Source organism: Muscardinus avellanarius (assembly GCF_963383645.1).
Source record: "Muscardinus avellanarius genome assembly, chromosome: 12".
Taxonomy (NCBI): Eukaryota; Metazoa; Chordata; class Mammalia; order Rodentia; family Gliridae; genus Muscardinus; species Muscardinus avellanarius.
Genome location: NC_137798.1, coordinates 14,599,198 through 14,617,538, shown reverse-complemented (window position 1 = coordinate 14,617,538; position 18,341 = coordinate 14,599,198). Strand labels below are relative to the sequence as shown.

Genomic DNA, 18,341 nt, shown 5'->3' with positions numbered 1-18,341 from the left:
AATTACAGGCAGTTTGCTCCTGGAGATTACATACTATGGTGTTGATGACATAGTCTTTTAGAAGACGTTAAACCTTTTAGTTTGAAGGATGAAATAACTGAAACATAGAAAGTTCAGGAACAACACATAAGTTGCATAAACATCCATGTCAGAGTTTGGGAGGAAAAGGGCATCAATGCTGTGAAGAGAAGCTTATAGATTTTTCTCATCCTATGAACTTTTCAGTAAGATATCCTCCTTGTTCTGACATCTTGCCAGCTTCAATGCACAACAATCAGGGAACAGATCTGATGTCACTGCTTCCTTTAATCCCATGGAGCAGTGTTGAAGACCGACACAGAACCTGGTCCTAGAATCTCTTCCCTGATCCTAGCCATCTTCAGATGCAAATCTTCCCATTCATTACTCCATTTTGGACCTTTCAAAGTGTGTGATCATCCGTTCCTAAAGAGTTAAAAAAAAAGGTTTATTCAAGTATATTAATTTAACATGATAGATACTCCAAATATCTTCTATGCAAACTATCCAAACATTTTTGACAAGTACTAGTTTATCTTCATTAAAAATTCAGAGCAGCCAGGTGTGGTGGTGCACACTTATCCCAGCATTTGAAAGACTGAGACAGGAAGATTGAGGTTTGAAGACAGCCACAGCTCCTACTTAGTGAGGCCCTTTGAAACACAGTGAGAACTTGTTTCAAAATAAAAAATAAGGCTGCGGGTGTAGCTCAGAGGTAGAATGTTCCTGGGTTCCATCCCCAGTATCGCGCAAAAAAAAAAAAAAAAAAAAAAAAAATTAGAGCAGCTGGGTGTGGTGGTGCACGCTTGCAATCCCAGCACTTGGGAGGATAGCACAGGTTCTAAGCCAGCCTCAGCTGGCTTAATGAGGCTCTCAGCAACTTAGTGAGACCCTGTTTCCAAATAAAGTATAAAATAGGTCTGGGTGTATAGCCTGGAGGTAGAAAAGCCCCTGGGTTCCACCCCCAGTACCTTAAAAAAAAAAAAAAATCACATCCAGGCAGGGTGGTGCACGCTTGTAACCCCAGCATCCCGGGAGGCTGAGACCAGAGGATCACAGTTCGTGGACAGCCTCAGCTACTTAGTGAGGCTCTCTGCAACTCAGTGAGACCTGGTTTCAAAATAAAGAATAAAAAATAGGGCAGGGGGTGTAGCTCAGAGGTAGAACGCCCCTGGGTTCCATCCCTAGACCCTCAAAAAAAGAAAAAAAAAAAATTCAGAGCAGTGAATATATTATCACTGAAGACTTTGAAGCATAGAAATGTCCAGGCCTCACTCAAAACCAAATGAATCAAAAGAGTTAGCCTTCTGAATAGTAAGAGTTAGCCTTCTGAATAGTAAACCACAACTCAGAAGGAAACTTGTATTTCAGAGTCAATTAAGATGATTGAACAAATATTATTAGGCTTCAATAAGGATTTATATCTCCCCTAATTCAGAAATTTAATATGAAGGCCCAGTTTAGGATATGGACAAAAATTTAGCCACAACACCGTATGTAATACATACAACAGATGTACTTTTGCTACAACTTTAAAAAATCATATAAATTATATTTAATTATAAAACTATTTACAGTATCATGTTTCATATTACCATCAGATTTCATTTCTTGTGCATTTGATAACATTTTTCTCAATTTCCCTTTGCTTTATTTGATCTTTATCTTTCTGAATATGATTACTCAGATCAGATAGTCCATCTTTTTTTCCTTTTTTTGGGTGGTACTGGGAATTGAACACAGGGGCATTCTACCTATAAGGTACACCCCCCACACACTCTTGCCCCTACTTTATTTTTATTTTGAAACAGGGTCTCACTAGGTTGCTGAGAATCTCACTACTTGGTGAAGCTGGTCTTGAACCTGTGATCCTTCTGTCTCAGCCTCCCAAGTACTGGGATTACAAGCGTGCACTACCGCACCTACAGTTTTTGTTGTTGATGTTTTGTTTTTAGGAATACTCTTCCTAAGTATTTGGGAAGCTGAAACAAGAAGACTAGCCTCCTCAGCAACTTAGACTCTCAGCAACCAGGGAAGACCCAATCTCAAAACAACACAAAACAAAAGTGCTGGGGGTAGAGCTGAGGGGGTAGCATACCTCTGGGTTCAAGCCCCTGTACCACAAAGAAAATAAAACTCCCTACACGTCTTTGTCTTCCTTTTTCCTTCTACCTGCTCTCCAAGCCTGCTGTCCAGCTGTTACCTGAAGAATTTCTTACACTGTCACACTAAGACTCTGTTTTGCCTCTGTTAGCTCCTTTAGTTCCTGGATTCTAAGTCTTTTTCTTGGTTTCTTCATGTTGGTGAAGAACATTTTCCAGTACCTTCCCAAGAAGCAAGCACAGAAAGAATGTCCATTCTGATGTGACTGACACATGTTTATTTTATCCTCATATTGATGGTTTAGTTTGGTATAGAATTTTAGATTAGAAATAATTTTTTCTCAGAACTCAAAAGCATTGTTCTAGCATCTTCTAGTTTCCAAAGCTGCTGTTGAAAGTCTGATGCCATTGACTCCTGGTCCTATATTTTAGCTCATATAAGTTCCTGTTCAGTTTATAAAAGAAAAGCCTTGGAGAAAGCGATGTCAGCATAATGGGAAGCCTGGGGTCCTCTTCCCTCCACAAACTGACTGAATGATACACAGAACAATTCTTGTGAGAAATCCCAAAACCAGTTGAGGGCCTCTGTACCACAGAGTAGTGCTCGGCCCTAAGACAAAAAAACTGGGGTCTCCTTTTTTTTGTTGTTTTTGTTTGCAGTACTGAAGATGGAACCCAGGGGCATTCTACCTCGGAGCTACACTCTCAGCCCTACTTTTTATTCTTTATTTTGAAACAGGGTCTCACTGAGTGGCAAAGGGCCTCACTAAGCAGCGGAGGCTGGCTGCGAACTGTGATCCTCCTGTCTCAGCCTCCCGAATGCTGGCTGGGATCACAGGCGTGGGCCTCCACGCCTGGCGAGGTTTCCCTTTTGACATAATACACTCCTCAATAATCATATGCTACTTGGTCTGGAGGAAACCTCTGGTTTTAACTCTTCCCTGGAGAGGGAAGGGAAGCACCGGAGCCTACCTTCAATACCCTGACTTCTACAAGCTGCCTAAGGACTGGCTTCTGTCTTGCTCTGAGCTGAGCACCAGGCTGAAAGTCACTGAGAAGGAAGGCGGGTCTGGCAGGCAGGCACACACTTGCCGGCAGCGCCCTAGCCAGGGCCTCGCAGCTGGCTCAGTGCAGAACAAGGGGGACCCCTCAATCCCAGCTTCTCCCTGGGAGAAAAGAGCTGGACTGTGAATCCAACACTCCCAACCTTTCAGGAGGCTGCCAGAAACCCGGCTTCTGTCTGAGGACACAGTAGGAAACCTGTACTTTAAGCGCCCAGGGGCCAGTGGGAACAAAACAAGAGTTTGAAGCATTCTGCTTCTCCCAAAGACCTGCAACACAACAGACAAACAGCAGGGGGAGCAAAAGAACACGTGTTCCTGTTGGAAAAAGGCAACTAACCCTCAGCTGGGAGGTGTGAGCACAAGCCCAGAGGACATGGATAGCAGAGGAGAGGGAGCACAGAGGGAGCGCAGGGGAGAGGGAGCGCAGGGGAGAGGGAGCGCAGGGGAGAGGGAGCGCAGGGGAGAGGGAGCGCAGGGGAGAGGGAGCGCAGGGGAGAGGGAGCGCAGGGGAGAGGGAGCGCAGGGGTCTCTGCCAGCCAGTATGGTAGGGCTTGCTGTATAAGGCGACTCTGAGCACCAAAAGCCGTGGTGTGCTGTGTTTTGTTACTATTTTTATCACTAATGCACAAATACCAAAACAATGGTGAGGAGGAGGCGCAGCGGTGGCACAGGGCCAGCTCCACCACTCAGGGGCAGGGACTGAGGCGGCCGCACCTCCTTTTTGCCCCCCTAGGGGCCCTCAAGCTGTTAGTTCTCCAATCTTCTCCTTTTCAACCAGACCAACCATAAGTTTTCAATCTATTACTGAGTCAAATAGAATCTCCTTGAATGCAAGATTTATGTCATCCCACTAAGCCACCATATCCACAGAATTTATGATATGATTTTTTTACTGACCTCATCTGAATCCAGAAGGGCTGGAAGTGCTCTGCAGAGAGAGAGAGAGAGAGAGAGAGACACTAAATTGAACAATGTAAAGTCATAAATAGTGCATGAAAGACAGTGAAATAAGGAATGCAATTATAAGGGTTTTTTTTGCAATTTATCTAAGATTATCAACTTATTTACAGCCCTTTTAGGGAAAAAGAAATAAACAAGATCAGCTATTTGAATCTCATAGAAAACAAAACATGCTCTGCAGTATCCCAGGATCAATGTTTCACTGACATTACAAGTCTGGGAAAGATTCAAAAACTAAGTCTGTCTCACTAAATTTTTTTTGTATGTGTGTGGTGCTGGGGCTGGAACCCAGGGGCATTCTACTTCTGAGCTACACCCCCAGCCCTCTTTTTATTCTTCATTTTGAAACAGGGTCTCACTGAGTTGCAAAGGGCCTCACCAAGTAGCTGAGGCTGTCTGCAAACTGTGATCCTCCTGTCTCAGCCTCCAGAATGCTGGGATTACAAGCGTGCGCCACCACGCCCGGCTATTTCACTGATTTTTAAGATCAACAGCTAAATTTTCCAAAGCAGAAATGGCATCTGAATGAGTAATCCCAATTATTTAGGTTTATATATTATTCCTAATCTACTAATTATTCCTCACCATTTCATATTCTTATTAGTATGCTCTTCAACTCATTCATTTAAAGTAATAAAAATAAAAGGCCTGGTGTGGTGCCACACACCTGCAATCCTAGTACTTGGGAGGCTGAGACAAAAGGATCACAGGTTCCTCAGCAACACAGGGAGACTGGACAACTTAGGGAGACCTTGTTCAAAATAAAAAGGGCTAAGGACGCAGTTCAAAGGAAGAACACCCCTGGGGGTGCATGATGCGCAGTACCCTACACACCAAAAAATGGGGGGGAAAAAAAGAAAAAGAATTTATATGTACATGCTCAGCATTTTAGACCTATGACCTATGAAACATCCAAGCAACATAAAAAAAAAGTACCAAGAAAGTGTTACTAACTTTGAATGCTTGAGCTCAGAATCTCAGCTCTTCCTCAAAAGTGTTATTAACTTTGAAATAGGATTATCCTAGTAATGATTCAAACACTTACACGTCTGTCACAGAAGAAGGAACATTCTCTTCTACCCACTTCAAATCGTCTTCCTGCTGGGAACATAAAAGTACCAATTGTTACTAAAATGCACCACATAATATATCTCCAGAAAAGATGTAACTACCTTATGATTTGTAATCTTGTATTTACTTTTTTTTGGAGGGTACTGGGGATGGAACCCAGGAGCCTTCTATATCTAACCTATACCTCCAGCCCTATTTTTTATTCTTTATTTTGAAACAGGGTCTCACTGAGTTGAGTTGCAAAGAGTCTCACTAAGTTGCTGAGTCTGTCTGCGAACCGCGATCCTCCTGTCTCAGCCTCCCAAATGCTGGGATTATAAGCGAGCATAACCACGCACCCTGCTTTGTATTTATTTATTTATTTTTGTGACACTGGAAATTGAATTCAGGGGCATTCTACTCTTAGAGCGACACTTCCAGGCCTTTTTAATTTTTGTTTTGAAACACGTCAACAATGCATAGGCTGTCCTATCTTTAGTCTTTTATAGCCCTTAAGTAGTATATTTACATAGCAAATGTGACTACTACCCCTAGCCCCAAGTCCAGGCAACAAATACTCAAACCTACTCTCTTGCTGTTTTTAGAAATGTAAATGTGATTACCACAAAAAGAGCGCCTTTCATAGCCAGAAAACACCATCACCAGAAAAACAAAAAAAACCACCAGGCTCCAGAGAGAAAGCGGACTGAGAACAGAGCTCAGGGCCACAGAGGAGACACAAGAGCCCGAGGACGCGGCAGCAGCGCCATACTGCCGGCGGCAGCGGCGAACTCAACGGACGGCTACAGCAAGCCAGGTGAGCCGCTGAGGAACAGCCAGGCGGGATCTTTCGGCGCAGACAGCATTTAAAGCTCCCAGTGGCTGAGCTCAGCACACGCTGCAGGGATTCAGAGTGGAAATCAAAACCAGAGAAGAAAAAATACGCCAGCCTCATGGCCGAGGGCGTGGCAGAGGCGCCATATTGCTACCGGCGGCGGCAGCAGCAGTGAATTCACCGAGTCCAGTACAGCTACATCTGCGTACTCAAGAATAGTGAGTCAAATTGCGGGCCACAGAGGAGAAATCGCAGTATTGGGCCTCCTGGGACTTGACCCAGTGAGGGAGTGGTGGTGGCAGAGATATCACACCATAGGAGAATGTGCAACCTGGCACCCCCCATAGTTTAAAGCAGCCTCTATCGACTCCCTGGGTCAGAGACTCTGTGATACAACCCAGTAAAGGAGTAGTGGGGTCTGAGATAATACAGACTCGAGATCCAGAGCACCTTAAGTGAAGCCACAGTGACCCAAGGGAAGAACCCAGAGAAGGCACAAACCTCCGAAATCATGGGAAAGAGGAATAACATTGGAGTAATGAATGTGCACAACCCCACAACATCAGAACCTGATAAAACAGAAAATCAGAGATTTCTAGAAGATCAAATCAGGAAAATAACTGTAGAAATAATAGAGGTGCTTCGAAAAGAACTCAGAGAGAGCCAAAAAGAGATAAAGGATGCAATTAATGAAGTAAAGGCCTCAATTCAAAGCACAAACAACCGATTAGACCACATGGAGAACAGAATCTCGCTCTTAGAAGATGAGCAATCCAAAAATGAATGCATAGTTTCTAATCTAGGAAAAGATATCCAACAGCAGGAATCTGACATTGAAGAAATATGGGCCCATCTTAAGAGAGCTAACCTAAGAATAATTGGAATAGAGGAGGGAAAAGAAAGTGATACCAAAGGGATCAACAATCTCTTCAAGGAAGTAATAGCAGAAAATTTTCCAAATATAGAGCAAGAGGTAGATACACAGATCCAGGAAACTTATAGAACTCCCTTTAGACAGGATCGGAGAAGAGGATCACCACGCCATATAATTGTCAAAATGACCAATGTGGAAGCCAAGCAGAGAATCTTAAAGGCAACAAAAACAAAGGGCCAACTGACATTCAGAGGCAAACCAATTAGAATCACTCCAGACTTCCCAAACCAAGTCATGAGAGCCAGAAGGGCTTGGAGTAACATATTCCAAACTCTGAAAGAAAACAACTTTCAGCCAAAAATTTCCTATCCAGCAAAACTTTCTATCAAATTAGATGGAGAAATAAGAAGCTTCCATGACAAACAGAAACTGAAGGAATTTATGTCTTCAAAACCAGCGCTAGAGAAAATACTCAAAGAGATTAACTACAAAGAAGAAATAGGTAACACTCACCAGAACCAGAGAAACAAGAGTTTCCATCCAACAGACAACTAAGATTGGTTATCTGTGGAGATTCATTATTTATGTTAGTCTTTTACCTATCTCTAAGTTGTATTGTTTGCCTTTATTGTTGTTAATTTTTAGGATTTCTAGTTGGAATATTAATATACCTTCAGATATAGCATTTGGAAATATTTTATCCAATTCTATTAGTAACTTTTAACTCTGTTTACATTGTCTTTGGATATACAATATTTTCTTTTATTTTTTAGGGAGTTTGTATATTCTTCTGTTGCCTGTGCCATTGAAATCATATCCAAGAAATCACTGCCAATTTCAATGTTGTGAGGTTTTATGACCCAGATTTTCTCCTAAAAGTTTATAGTCTTAAGATTTATATTTAGGTCTTTTATCTATTTTGAGTTAATACTTGTATATGGGATTAGGTAAAGGTCCAATTTTATTCTTTTCCATGTAATTATTATTTTTCAACAATATTTAGTTAAAAGATTATTATTTCCACCACCAAATGTTCGTGGAAACCTTGTCAAAAATAACTTGACAATATAGGGAAGAATTTAGCTCTAGGCTTGTATTTAACTCCAATGGTCTATATATCTGCCTTTAGAACAGTACTACACTGTTTCAATTATTGTAACTTTATATGGTTTGAAATCAGAAAATATATATCTGCTAGCTTTGTTCTTTTTCAAGATCGTTTTGGGTATCTAGAATTCATATTCCATATTAGGATAGATTTTTTTCTGAAAAATAAATATATAAATATATGATAGTTTCACCTAAAAAAACAGAAAAAAATATGCTCTAGTAAGAAAGAAAGCAAAAAGAAATATTGAAATGCTATCTTTAAATCATCAAACACTTGGTATCAGACAAATGAAACTGTTATGTGAGATTATCATTTTTAATTTTGGATAAATTGCTATAATACTAGATGTCAACCACTAAGCCAAACATGGGAAGGAGGGATGGGGAGAGAATGGGGTGGGGATCGGGTGGGGGCTGACTGGGCGATGTGTGCATGTATGTCTACAAAAGTTTGTATCCCACTATGATGTATGAATACAGTGCACCAATAAAATAAAATTAAAAAAAAAAAAAAAAGAAATGTAAATGTAACGCGGGGCTTGTAATCCCCCGTGCTTGGGAGGCTGAAACAGGAGGATCACACAGGTTCAAAGCCAGCCTCAGCTACTTAATGAGGCTCTCAGCACCATAGTGAGACCCTGTTTCCAAATAAAAATATAAAATAGGTCTGAGAGGACAGCCTGGAGGTAGAAAGCCACCTCCAGTACCACCAAAAAAAAAAAAAAAAAAAAAAGAAAAGAAAAAGAAATGTAAATGTAATAAACTGGGCATTGTGGTGCACATATCTTGTAAACCCAATACCTGAAAGGCTAAGACTTGAGGACCAAAGGTTCAAGGCCAGCCTCACAGCAGCTTAGCGAGACCAGATTAAAAAAAATCAAAGCTCAGAGGCAGAATATCCTTAGGTTCAATTCCCAGTACCAAGAAAATGAAAAAGAAAAAAGAAAGATATGTAAATGTAATACAGAATTTGATAAAGCAAGTCTTATTAAAAAATTATTCAGGCATATGGACTAAGTGTTGATTTCCACCAAGGGCTAGAAGATGGCGCAAAGACCGGAGAGGAGAGGGGACCAACTTACTGCTTTGGTTACTTTAGTATTTCCATTTGGTTCTTGTTTGGTACTTCTCATTTTCATTCCTTCTGTAAAAGAAAAGAAAATGCAGGTTGTTAACTTTATCAAGAGACCAGGAAGAAGCCACAAAAATGAATTTGGAGCTGTATTTTAAGTTTACAGACTCTTGGATTATATAACAGATGTTTCTCCATCCTTACAATAATGCTAGAAAGTTCAAAGTTAAGTTTCCAGCTTTATTCTGGCAAGTAAACTAGATGTCTAATGTAGAATTATATACTGTTTATCATTAAAACTTATCGTACTTTCTTTACCTTTTTCTACATACAAACTGAGAAACAATACTGTTATTTATATGGAAAAGCATGTAGAGCAAACACAAAGGGTGGATTTTATGGCTACCAAAGCTTTCTTTCAGCATAGGTTCCTTTTGTTCATCGTCCTCCTCTTCCTCGGACAAAGGCGAAAAGGCAAACCTGACAGGACAAAGGCAGAAGAAAGAAAGAATGAGAAACGACAGAACTACCCAGTGCCCGGGCTTCACAGGGCTTCCCAACTGCAACTGTATGCACTCACAGAACCCTATAAGGGGAGAATCAAAGTCACTGCCCCTCCGAAAGCTCGGAAATGCCTTTGTCGGCGAAGGAGAAGCAGGCGGTATCGTATCTGCCTGCAGGCCGGCAGGCCACTGAAGGCCGACCACATAGGCAAGGTGCTCTCTGCGCGTCTGTCTCCTCATCTGTAAGTTACTCCAACACTCACAGGGCTGTTTGTGAAAATAAAGCCCTTACAGAGTGCTCAGAAAAATAACTGGAAACTTAATAAGCTTCAATAACTGCTGACTCGTTCATAAGGATATGTGTCTACAAGAAAAGTAAATTCTCATCTACTTTAAGATCTCAGCCTTCACCTTGACAGTTCAGAGAAGGGAGGCCTAACCTTAATGTAAGTTAAAATCTACTTCCAAGTGTGGAGCCCATAGGATGAAGGCCCAGGGCTGCAATGTAGCTCAGTGATAAAGTGCTTGCCTGGCATGTTGTGGGTTCGATCCCCAGTCCAAAAAAAAAAAAAAAGACAAAAGCCCAAACAAGAACTGCCTCAGACGCCTTCCTTCCCATCTCCCAAGGAACGTGGCAAAGTGGCTGCCACAGCTTTAGCTTTGAACTCACTGTACACTTTTCATTTTATTGTTAGATAATATTTTCATTCTACTGTTTTTAAATCTCCCTTTCATAATAAAATCTCTTAATGTGCTAGGAATACAGACCATTTGTAACTTGTTAAAAGGTAACAAGATGTTATTGTAAATATTGTAACTGATGATACTTGATTAAACACCTTAAGTCAGAATAAAATGAGGAAGCCTGCTCTCACTGACTCCATCAAACAGGGAGGGGTAGATGCCTCATAATGTAAGAGTCAGAAACCAAGCATGAAGATTGTCAAGGAAGGAGCATTATATATATTACTTTAGACAAAAATCTGATGAGAAAATCTAGACATTAGAAGTAACAAGATAATGTATGAGGGGTTGTTGATTATGAGAAATATATAAAAGTCAACAGTATTTCTACATATTTGGGAAAGCCATATATAATATTTTAAAGGCTGCATTTATTAGAGCCCGGCCTTAAACAAGTTTTTTATTCCATTAAGATGTTTGATTACTAGCCAGGCATGGTGGCGCACACTTTTAATCCCTGTGCTTGGGAGGTGGAGACAGGAGGATCGCACAGGTTCGAAACTTAGCCTCGCTGGCTTAAGAGACCCTGTTTCTAAATAAAAATATAAAATAGGTCTGGGAGTGTAGCCCGGAGGAAGAGGGTTTTCCAGGAACCTCAGTACCACCAAAAACATAAAAAATTAAAAAATTAAAAATATATTAAAAAAATTAAATACCATGAAAGATATAGAAGGGCAGAGGAAAAAAGCTCCACCTTATCCCATTATTGTTACATATACAATTTATTTCTGGTTTTTATGAGAATACAATCTAAAATATGTTATGAAAACTACAAATACAAAAAAAGAGGGGAAAAAACAAAACCAAAAAAAGTGAAAAATAAAAATTACAAATACACATACCTTTTTTTATTTTTTTTGGACAGTACTGGGGATGGAACCCAGAGGCATCTGACCTCCAAGCAACACCCCCAGCCCTATTCTTTATTCTTTATTTTGAAACAAGGCCTCACTCAATAGCTGAGGCTGTCCGCACACTGAGTTCCTCAAATGTCAGCCTCCCGAGTGCTGGGATGAGGAGCGTGCCCCACGCCCAGCTCCCCCTACACACACCTTTCAACCCTGCAATTCTAAGCACACTTGTTGTATGCTACATGCCAGGTGTATGTGGTGTAAGCTTAACCTCAGTAACCTCATGTTACTAAAGGTGGTCTGGCCACTGCCCTCGACTACTGGGACGTAATTTCTGTAGTGCTGGTACCTTCCCTAAGGGAGTGTTTTTGTTTGCCTGGGAGATCTGGCTACTGAGCAGCTCAGTAGTGTGACTTATGACAGGAGCTTTGGCCACATCATGTCAGTTGCAATGTTACTAAAAGTATGAGCTCAATTTTCAGGAGGACAATATCTGACCAAGTGCTATTAAACACTCTGGACATCAGCTGGGTGTGGTGTCGCAAGCTTGTAACCCAGTACTTGGGAGGCTGAGACAAGAGGATCACAAATTTGTACTCAGCTTCAGCTAATTAGTGAGGCACTCCACAACTTAGTGAGACCCTGTTTCAAAAATACTTAAAAACAGGCTGGGGGTAGAGGTTGGAGGTAGAATGCCCCTGAGTTTAATGCCTAATACTGAAGGGGGGAAAAACAAAACAAACAAACAAACAAACAAAAACCCAGAACCCTGGACACCAAAAATTTATATAAGCGCCCTGGTTGGCAATACTTTGTACAAGGAAGAAAGGTATCTACGACTCTAAGGCACAGACATCCAAAGTGGGAGGCACTGAACCATGGGGTGAGGGGCTGTAGGTACAAGTGGGGCTGAGTGAGAGGAAGGCTGATGGAAGCAAAAGGGCCCTGAGTATCTTCCCAAAGGGGTGGCAGGCCAGCAATGCTGAGCAGCCCTCTCTGGAGTTACTGACGCCCCCTTAGGCTGCTCCTGAGCTCTGCCCTGTGTTTCTTCCCTGGCTGACTTTAATTATACCCTTCCTCGTAATGAACCACACGGAGCCCAGTGCTTTAACAGTGAGTGAGTTCTGTGACTCCCAGCAAATGACCAAAGCTGAGAGTGACGTTAGAAATCGCCAGACTTGCAGCTAGGGTCAGAAGTGAGAGTACTGCAGGGGCAGTTTCCTTGGACTGTGCAATTTGATGAGCTCTCAGTAGCTGGAATCTGAAATGAGATTTGCTAAAAGCAAACCAGCAAAAAACCTGACCTGACTCACTGAAACATGTAGTCTGAGAAAAGAAAAGACGAGGGTGGGGGTAACTAACCTGTGAATCCCGGATGGGCACAGGGCCACCCATGGTATGGAACTGCAGTTGTGCTGCTATCGTTACTGGAGTTAAAAGTGACCAACTGAATTTAGAAATGATGGATCCAGCTCCAGGGTAGTTGGCTCATTGGATGTATCAGGAAATACAAAATAATAAGAAAGAAGTACAATGCAAACCCCTGGTTGCTGTTTTCTATAAAAGCAAGTGCTGGGAGAAGTTCTTATGGTGAGCCAAACTTGGATTCTGATCAGTCTGCAGCTCCAGCCTCATCTCTGGGCCTAGGGCACGGGGTCCGGCTTGGATTCTCACCAGCTAAGCTACAGCCACAAGCGTGGCGTGGCTTCAACAGGGGACATGATGCTGAACAACAGAGCAAAGGTTGGAATGACGTGTAAGAAAAGAGACAAGAAGAAGGGAAAAAGAGAGAAGACTCAAGGTCCTGGTCCTAACTGTGTACACGTTAAAGCAGCAGGAAATGTGCACTGATAGAAGCACCCGCTGGTCGCCCAACACTGAAAGGTCCTAAATAAATCTGTTTCATTCATGCTTGTCTGAAGAAGCTCAAAGTCTGATCTCCAGTCACCTGGAATATTAGTCCTACAGTTTAATCAAAGTAAGTACTGATAAGAAGGCTTGGGCTGGGCGTGTGCACATGCTTATAATCCCAACATTTGAAGGGCTGAGATGGGAGGATCTGGGTTTGCAGCCTACCTCAGCTCCTTAGTGAGGCCCTTTGCAACTCAGTGAGATCCTGTTTCAAAATACAGGATAAAAAATAGGGCTGGGGTATGTATAGCTCAGAGGTAGAATGCCCCTGGGTTCCATCCCCAGTAGCAAAAAAAATGGAGGGAAAAAAAAGGCTTGGGTCCCTTGGCCCAGTCCTGGTCTAGGAACTCAAGGCTATATACATATGAGTGAGTAAAATGGCCGACAGGCGAAGAACAGGCATTTCTGGAACTCCTCAACATGGGAGCCCCTAGCAAAACAGTGAAGTCTGATTAGGGGCACAGCTAGATTTTGGGGGGAGATATAGAAATCAATTCATTTCTATGCTACATAGTTTTGCCCAAGTTTATAAGTACAAAGAGTGGTAGATCAAGGGAGCAAATGAGTAGTCAAATCAGAAAAAAAAAAAAAAAAAGTAATACTTTTAGAAGACAGATCAGCTGTTTCTTTAAATCTATGACTTAGACTCCCCCAAATGTCAGGCATATTCAGTTACTGCTGTGTCTGTCACACACATGCTATAGCCTTATGTGTAGACAAAAGTGTGAAAGCCTCCACCAAAGGCCAGGGCATAGCTTGTATGGTAAAAAATCAACCACACTCAAAAAGGGGTCTGGTCTGTGCCCAGCATGCTGCCTGACAGAATACCTTTGGCTCCCTGAGGCTCTGGCTATCAGGCAGTCTAATGTGTGGTCTACATAGGGGCTGTAAGCCATGCCGTCAGTTCTGACCTACGGAGGAACAGAAATTAACTCACTGGCCCAACCTCCAGAAGGACTGGGAAGTAAAGGTCAGCCACATGGCAGCATGTAACTGCGCCCAGTAAACACTGGACACCTAAGGCTCCGATGGGTCTCCCTGGCCCACAGTACTCTGCGTACTGTGACACATGTGGCTAGAAGGTAACTCTGCCCATGACTCCACAGACAGGGCAACCAGAATCTCTGCGTAGGTGTCCTTCCAGCCAGTGCCCAATGCTCTGGGCCAGTTTTAATGTGCAACCTTTTCATGAAATGAACCATAGCTATAGCATCATGGGACTGATTGAGTTCTGTGAATCCTTCTAGTACATTACAAAACCTGACCATGATTTTGGAAACCCTTGAATTTACAGTTCGTGGCAGAAGTGAGGGAAATGTCATCACAACTCTTGGATTGTTCAGTTGGATAACTTTGAGTAGCCAGAAATAATTCTTTATCCTTATAGAACTCACATTTTGGAGGTTTTTATTTTTAAAATTTTTGGAGGGTAGGCACTAACCAACAAATAAGTAAAATATATGGGATTCAGAAGATAAATGCCACCATGGGGGAAAAATGAGGCATAAGGTATACTGGGGTAGCTAAGAATAAATATGCAAGGTATTTACATTATTGTGGCTTATCTTATTTTATTTATATATATATATATATATATATATATATATATATATATATATATATTTTTTTTTTTTTTTTTTTTGCAGACCAGGGATGGAACCCAGGGGCATTCTTCCCTCGAGCTACACACCCAGCCCTATTTGTATTCTTTATTTTGAAAAAGGGTCTCACTGAGTTGCAAAGGGCCGCACTACATAGCTGAGGCTGTCCGTGAACTGTGATCCTCCTGCCTCAGCCTCTCTAACGCTCCCTAAGCATGCACCACCACGCCCGGCTCCATGAGGATTTTAAATTCAAAAGTCAATCGCGTAAGCCTTCCTTCTGCCCTTGTTATAAGGTGAGCTGGGCTGGGCCCACAGAAATTTGTCTTTCCTTTTGACACTAGATAGAAGAGAGTCATTAAAAAATGACACACTATTTCTACCTCCCTTATTAACGTATGTAACTGTATTATAAGATGTCTTAGTTGCAAGGGACCTCCTGTCACTTGATTTAACTCCCGCTCATTATAGGAAAAGAAATCTAAGGCCTACACAAGTGAAAAGAGACAGCACGCCAAAATCCTAAAGCAAGGGAGGAAGAGAGCTGAGAGAGGGGCCCGACGCAGCTGATTCAGCCCCGCTGCTCCTCCTACAGTAGGGCACCACCTGCCACTGCCACCCCCACTGCACCACTAATGATAGCTTAATGATTAGGAGAACACAGATGCGTCCAAAGCCAAACAGGGTGGCCCACACCTGGATTTCCAATACTTGAGAAGCCGAGATGGGAAGCTTGAAGGTTTGAAGCCAGCCTCAGCAACTGAGAAACCCTGTTTCAAAAAACAAACAATAAGAAGGACTAGGGGCGTAACGTGGAGGTAGAAGGCCCCTGGGTTCAATCCCCACCTGGGTTCAACCTCACCACCAAACAAAGCAAAGTCTGAGAACCTCTGGTTATTTGCCGATGGTCGCCAGAGAACCATGATGACAAAGAGGATCATGGAGAACAGCAGTCGCCAGATGGCGTCGTCCACCCACAGCTCCCGCCAGTCCTGCGGAGAGAGGAAGGTGCGTCTCTATGTGTGACCTTAACACGGCTTCACAAAGCTCCTGGCCCAAAATAAGAACCGCCTGTTGAACGTGGAGAAGCATGCCTGTAATCCTAGTACTTAGGAGGAGGAGACAGGAGGATTACAGGCTCGAGGCCAGCCTCTGCAACTAGTAAGACCCTGTTTCAAAATAATAAAATTTAGCTGGGGTTGTAGCTTGGGGATAGAATGTCCCTGGGTTCAATCCCCAGTATGAATGAATGAATGAATGAATGAATAAGAAATCACTTGAGCCGGGCGTGGTGGCGCACACTTGTAATCCCAGCATTCAGGAAGCTGAGACTGGAGGATCGCGGTTCGCGGACAGTCGAAGCTAATTAGTGAGGCCCAATGTAACTCAGTGAGACCCTGTTTCAAAATAAAGAATAAAAAACAGGGCAGGGGGTGTAGCTCGGAGGTCGAATGCCCCTGGGTTCCATCCCCAGTACCACAAAAAAAAAAAAAAAAAAAAAAAAAATCACTTGTGTGTGTGTGGTGTGTGTTGTGGTGCTATCTCAGCTTCCCAAGTACTGGCATTACAAGTGTGCACCACCAAGCCCGGCTACATGCATTTAAATTATATTTACTAAGAGCCTGCTGTTGCCGGGCATGGTGGTGCACGCTTGGGAGGCTGAGACAGGAGGATCGCGCAGGTTCAAAGCCAGCCTCAGCTGGCTTAACCTGTTTCCAAATAAAATATAAAATAGGTCTGGGACTGTAGCCTGGTAGCCTGGAGGTAGAAGGCCCCTGGGTTCCATCCTCTGTACCACAAAAAAAAAAAAAAAAAAAAAGAGCCTGCTGTACACTAGGTGCCAGGAATACAATCTAAATGAATATAGTTTCTTCCCTTGCACTGTTGGTTATTGTTAAAGGAAAGGTACCATCTCAACAGAGAACTTTAGGGAAGGGTTTTATTTAGGGTAAGATAAAGTAATATTAGATTGTTATACGTTATAATACTCATTTGCATTTATTTATTTTTACCAAAATAAAATAGCTGCATCCACATAAATTCTATTGACTGGTATTTGAGCTCAGACCTTAAGGACATGGCTTCTGCTCAAATTAGCACTATCCACACACACTTAAAATTCAGTACTCCTAGATTTTCAAATGAGGTAAGCCTGTGTTATGAAGACTAGATATCATAAAACTTTCTCCCACTTTTGAGATAAATGATAAAATAAAATAAATAAAATCCAATTACCATACCACATACTATGATAGCACACAATACTCAGAAGGAGTGAAATACATAACCCTCAAAATGAAGGCCCAGCCTAGCTTTAATTTCTGATAATGTGCCTCCCTACAAGAACCTTAACACTGTCATCAACATCACTGAATACACAGTGCACTACTGATAAAGGCGTATGCATTCGTAACTTACCGACTGACAAGTCACTATCCTGAACTTCATGGTTGTCCAGATGATAAACACAATAGACGCTAGCATGAAACAGAAGACCTGGTCAGAACATGAATGCTCAATGATTTCCCCAATTATGCCCTTTGATCCTGGTTAAGTGGAATTCCACACCCCAATATCCAATACATCACAATCGATTCCTAACAGCTACTTTCACAACTGTACCTACTGTAAGCAAGGCCCATGATACACCGTCTTGTCAATATTTTATGTACTTACAGACTAGCTTTGTAATAATTTTGTTTACCGTCTGGCTATACCCTGAGAAATGGAAGAAAACCTATTGAAAATAAGACTTTCCCAGCAGCATAAATATTTTATTTTTCCTTTTTTCTTTTTTAGTATAGTCATGCTAATTTATTTATTGGCTGGTCAGATGGGAAAAAAAGTTGATAAAATGACCGCAGCAGAAGAGCTGGTTCTAATCATAGGTCTGACCTCACTGCTTCCGGCACCAGGGCCAAGAGGTACACAAACTAGCTTAGTTTGGCTATATAGTCTATTAATGTCTGTTATATGTATGTTATCACAGCAGTGTACCCCAAGCTAAAATTCTAGAACTATTTAATAAAACCAAATAAAAAGCTGGGCGAGGTGGTGCGTGCTTATAATCTCAGCATTCGGGAGGCTGAGACAGGAGGATCATGGTTCGTAGACACCCTCAGCTGCTTAGTGAGGCCCTTTGCAATTCAGTGAGACCGGTTTCAAAATAAAGAACAAAAAACAGGGCTGGGAGTGTAGCTCGGAGGTAGAATGCCCCTGAGTTCTATCCCCAGTGACGCATACACACACACAAAAAGTATGTATGTGGTAATAACTTCTAAAAGTGTAGCCCTGCACAACTTAGTAAGACCTGTTTCAAAATAAAGAATTAAAAAAAAAATAGGTGGCTCTTAATCTTTTTTATTTTTTGGTGGTACTGGGGGTGAAACCCAGAGGCCTTCTACCTCTGGGCTATACTCCCAGACCTATTTTCTATTTTATTTTGAAACAGGGTCTCACTAAGTTGCTGAGAGCCTCACTAAGTAGCTGAGGCTGGCTTCGAACCTGTGCGATCCTCCTGTCTCAGCCTCCCAAGCGCGGGGATTACAAGCGTGTGCCACCACGCCCGGCTTCTTAATCTTTTTTAAACCATAGATTTTTATTTATTTATTTTTTGTGGTACTGGTTACTGAACTCAGGAGCATTC

At 42.2% G+C, this 18,341-nt stretch overlaps 1 protein-coding gene across 5 annotated transcripts in view; it reads right to left on the bottom strand.

Moving 5' to 3' along the window:
* Positions 1-402: 402 nt before the first annotated feature.
* TMEM87A (transmembrane protein 87A) overlaps positions 403-18,341 on the bottom strand; it is a gene marked incomplete at both ends in the record, with an annotated part of 52,304 nt that continues 34,365 nt past the window's right edge. For 3 of the 5 annotated variants that reach the window (XM_080707982.1, XM_080707983.1, XM_080707984.1), the window contains 7 exons: positions 403-444; positions 4,082-4,112; positions 5,190-5,245; positions 9,096-9,157; positions 9,492-9,565; positions 15,584-15,687; positions 17,114-17,172. In XM_080707982.1, the coding sequence (XP_080564108.1) occupies positions 403-444; positions 4,082-4,112; positions 5,190-5,245; positions 9,096-9,157; positions 9,492-9,565; positions 15,584-15,687; positions 17,114-17,172 (428 nt within the window). The remainder of the gene's footprint in view (positions 445-4,081; positions 4,113-5,189; positions 5,246-9,095; positions 9,158-9,491; positions 9,566-15,583; positions 15,688-17,113; positions 17,173-18,341) is intronic. The other 2 variants (XM_080707985.1, XM_080707981.1) reach the window with 1 other exon arrangement.